The sequence below is a fragment of the Neophocaena asiaeorientalis genome, unplaced genomic scaffold, assembly GCF_003031525.2.
Source record: "Neophocaena asiaeorientalis asiaeorientalis breed wild unplaced genomic scaffold, Neophocaena_asiaeorientalis_V1.1 scaffold606, whole genome shotgun sequence".
Classification (NCBI taxonomy): Eukaryota; Metazoa; Chordata; class Mammalia; order Artiodactyla; family Phocoenidae; genus Neophocaena; species Neophocaena asiaeorientalis.
The window spans coordinates 1,050,222-1,053,928 of NW_020173687.1; the positions used below are offsets into that span (position 1 = coordinate 1,050,222).

Here is a 3,707-nt window from a genome sequence, read left to right on the forward strand (position 1 = left end):
CATTTGCCAACCCCTCCCCTGCTGTCCCCTGTTTGCCTCTCCCATTCCCTTTGGGCCCAAGCCACAAAAGCCTTCACAGGCCCCAGTTTTGGGAAACATCCAGTGAGTGGAGGCCCAGAGGGCTGCGGTCACACAGGCCACCTGTGGCCACTGGTGAGGACCCATGCTCAAGGGGCCCATCTAACGTCTGGAGGTGGCCCCCCAGCCACCTCTTGACCTCGGGCTGGCCCACAGCCCCTCAAGGGCCAGGCGGCGGGGGGCTGGTGGACTTACCCGGTCCCCGGGGGGTCCGAGTGGCCCTGGAAATCCTTGTAGGCCCCGTGGACCCTGCAGGGAGAGAGCTGGAGCTGCAGGGCCTGGGCCGGCAGCCCCCGGGACCGCACACCTCCCGGGAGCTGCTGAAGGGCTCTGGTATATTCCCCCAAACCCTGCCTCAGGACCCGCACCCGATTCCCGTCCTGGGAGTTGGTGGACTGTCCCCACCCCACATCCTCACCTGTCAAACACCTCCCCTTACTCACCTGCAGCCCCACGGTGCCTGGGATGCCAGGGGGCCCGGGGGGGCCGGGGTCACCCTGCAGGAGAGGTGGGTGGCGTCAGCCCCGAGCTCTCCCTGACCTCTCCGAGCCCACTGCCCCACCCCGCTGCCAGAGCCCTTGCCATGCGGGGCGTCGCCCCACTTCACAGCTGAGCCCCCAAGGCCCAGAGAGGTGGCCCCGTGTCCTCGCCCGCCCTCCCCAGACACCTCCTCCTGGCGGCGGCCAGCCCCCCTGCTGCTCACACGGCAGTCTGGCGGCTCGCACCGCGCTAGAGGGCACCCAGCCTCGCCCGCAGCCTGTGGGTGAAGATGCACAGATGCCCTCCAGGGCAGTGGCAGGGACTACTGGGGGCCGCTTCGGGCTGAGGCCCACCTTCTCCAGCCCGCAGCGGGCCCTCCCAAGCTCAGGGAGCTTCCGTGTGAGGCCAGGTGTTGCAGGCTCTGTCCAGAGACCCTGCCCCAAATCACCCACCTGTAAGAGCCAGGCCCCGAGGGGAGGCGTGCACAGAAGCTGCTCTGTCAGAGGGCACCGAGATGCAGCCAGCACGTCCTCACACACCCCCAGCCCTGCCAGAGACCCAGCCCCCACGCCCCTAAGCACCTGTGCCTCCCAGCCACCCCCGGGGCGCCACCCAGCCGCCAGCGCCTTCACCTTCTCGCCATCCTTGCCGACTTCTCCTTGCTCCCCTTTGTAGCCGGTGGGTCCCTGAAAGACAGCGGCGGGTGGACGGTAGCAGACCCCACAAGCGGCCCTGAGCCAGTTAAGGCCTGCCTGGCCCACCAGCCCAGCTGGGGAAACAGAGGCCCGGTTGGGAGAAGGGCTGGGCCAGGGAAGGGGCTGGGGGCCTGAGGCCAGCCTTCCCCCACGCCCTCTCTCAATGCCCTCCCCCCAGTCCCCAGCGGGTCACCGAGGTGAAGGGGGACAGGGACAGAGCAAGGTCCCCCAGCAGGGCGGGGGCCAGCCCACCTTGCTTCCCGCAACAATCCTGCAACCGGGGCAGGCTTTCTGGACGCCCACCTCCCCCCGGACCTCCGCCCACACGGGGGCCCCGCTGCCTCCTAGGGGTGTGAAGGTGAGCTGGGGTCTGAGTCAACCCTCAGTGGCCGCTCACCTTGAACCCTGGCATTCCTGGGGGCCCCGGTGGGCCTGGCGGGCAGATGGCCGGGCACTGTTGGGAAACAGAATGGTCAGACCCCTCCCGGTAAACCTGGGGCAGAGCTGAGGTCAGAACCCAGGGGCCTGGAGATGGGCCATTTGGGGTGGGTGAAGGGGAGCTTGGGCCACACGGGGGCCTCCTGGGGAGCCCAGACAGGGCCTCATTCAGGGCCACCGTGGGGCGCGGTGAGGGGCTGCAGAGCCAGAGCACGGCCGCCGGCCCCTCATAGCCAGCTCCGATGTCTCAGCCCCAGTGCAGGTTCAAAGCAGCTATTCAGCCTGATGGCTGCCGGCTTCACAAAGGGGCCTTTATCACGCGCCCGGCTCTGCAGCCAGCTCTGCTCGGGGGTCCCCTCGGTGCCAGAGGTGCCTCAGGGAGGGACACGTGGTCCTCGGGCACAGGCCGGATGCTCCACACCTGGGGGCTTGGCGAGCCCAGGGGCGGCATGGGGGTGTCTGGATCATTCCACAGCTGCTGTGGCACAGAGCCAGTGCCACCCACCTCCCCCAGCCGTCCTCCTCTTTCCAGAAGACCCCCAAACCCTCCCTCAGAACACCAGCCGTCAAGCACTCAGGACACGGGTTGGGGAGAGAAGGGCAGCAGGAGTCCCAGTGGGCAAGCGGGCTGGGCCGGGCTCTCCCTTTAATAACTTCCAGCCGCTCCTCCTCCGAGGCCAGGTGCTGGCCTGGCCCACGAACAGCTGTGCAAACGAAGCCCACAAGCCCCAGGCCTCCAAAGTCACTGTTTTTCTTCTGAAGAGAGAGACACAGCTCAACAACCAAAAGCGGGCCCCAGACTCTGGGCTTTTGTGATGGGCCGCGCCCCCAGCGCAGCCAAGCTCTCTGTGCCGAGGGGCGGGGCGGGTCGACACGTGATTTTGCTTAAATTGACTTCAATTCGTGCTGCCGCGCATGCCAGGGTAGACCGGTGAGGGCGGGGAGGGGCAGCTCGGGGGGACCGTACCCAGAGCTGGTGCTGCCGGCACTGACCCCGTCCCTAGGGGCCCCCGTCCCTGCCTTCCTGTGCTCTCCAGACGGGCCCCTCCCACCAAGACAGGCACCCCGACAAAGGGCTTCACAAAGACTCCACGTGCCCACCTGAAGGTCAGTAGCGCCTTCGGGAAGGACCCCTGGGCGACCCTGGAACAGAGAGACGCCAGCTTTGACGTGGTCCCACCTTCCCTCCCCCCGCCCACTCAAGACCTCTAGGGGACTCAGGGGCCCTTCACCCCCCCGTGGCCAGTGCCAGGTACTGCTGGTCCCCCCCTCTTGCAGGGCATGTGACAATGACAGAAACCACCTGTCCTTGGGGCGGGGTGGCCACCAGGCCCGAGCCTCACTAGCCCTGGGTCAGCTGAGGCTCACGGCTCCGGCCTGGACTTGGCTGATGTCTGGGGTGTGGCCAGGACTCTCCACGTGCATGGGTGCTGGGGCTGGGGGCATGGGGGACCTGAGGACGGGCACCCTGGGGACAGGGGAGGCAAGTCCACCAAGCAGTCATCATGCCTGGGACTCCTCCTGAGAGGCTCTAGAACCCCGCCCAGTACTCACAGGGGGGCCGGGAGGTCCCGGGGGGCCAGGGAGGCCTGGAAGTCCAGAGGGTCCCTGTGGGGGGATGATGGCTTAGACAGAGCAGGGCCAGCCCCGACCTGAGTGAGGGGCCCAGCGACTTCCAGAGAGAAGCCTCCCCTCCGAAGATGCCCCTATGGGGGCACCCCCAGTGCTGCCGTGCTGGCCCGCCCCAGCCCCGTGCGTCCTGAGGACCTAGAGCCCGTGCTCTGCAACAAGAGAAGCCACCGTAGTCAGAAGCCCGCGCACTGCAACGAAGAGTAGCCCCCGCTCCCCGCAACTAGAGAAAGACCGCGCGCAGCAATGAAGACCCAATGCAGCCAGAAACAAATAAATAAAATAAATAAATTTTAAAAAAGAAAGAGGGTGAGGGGGAGGGAGAGGAGGGGCACAGGGAGGCGGTGACGGGGGAGGGAAAAGGGAAGGAAAGCGGGGAGGGGCCCC

The 3,707-nt window shown here is 66.8% G+C and overlaps 1 protein-coding gene across 1 annotated transcript in view; it reads right to left on the bottom strand.

Annotated features, from left to right (window-relative positions):
* Positions 1 to 3,707, bottom strand: part of COL9A3 (collagen type IX alpha 3 chain) — a 20,301-nt gene that overhangs the window by 11,668 nt on the left and 4,926 nt on the right. The window contains 6 exon segments of the mRNA XM_024750358.1: positions 274 to 327; positions 522 to 575; positions 1,191 to 1,244; positions 1,651 to 1,707; positions 2,793 to 2,834; positions 3,246 to 3,383. Coding sequence (XP_024606126.1) covers positions 274 to 327; positions 522 to 575; positions 1,191 to 1,244; positions 1,651 to 1,707; positions 2,793 to 2,834; positions 3,246 to 3,383 — 399 coding nt within the window.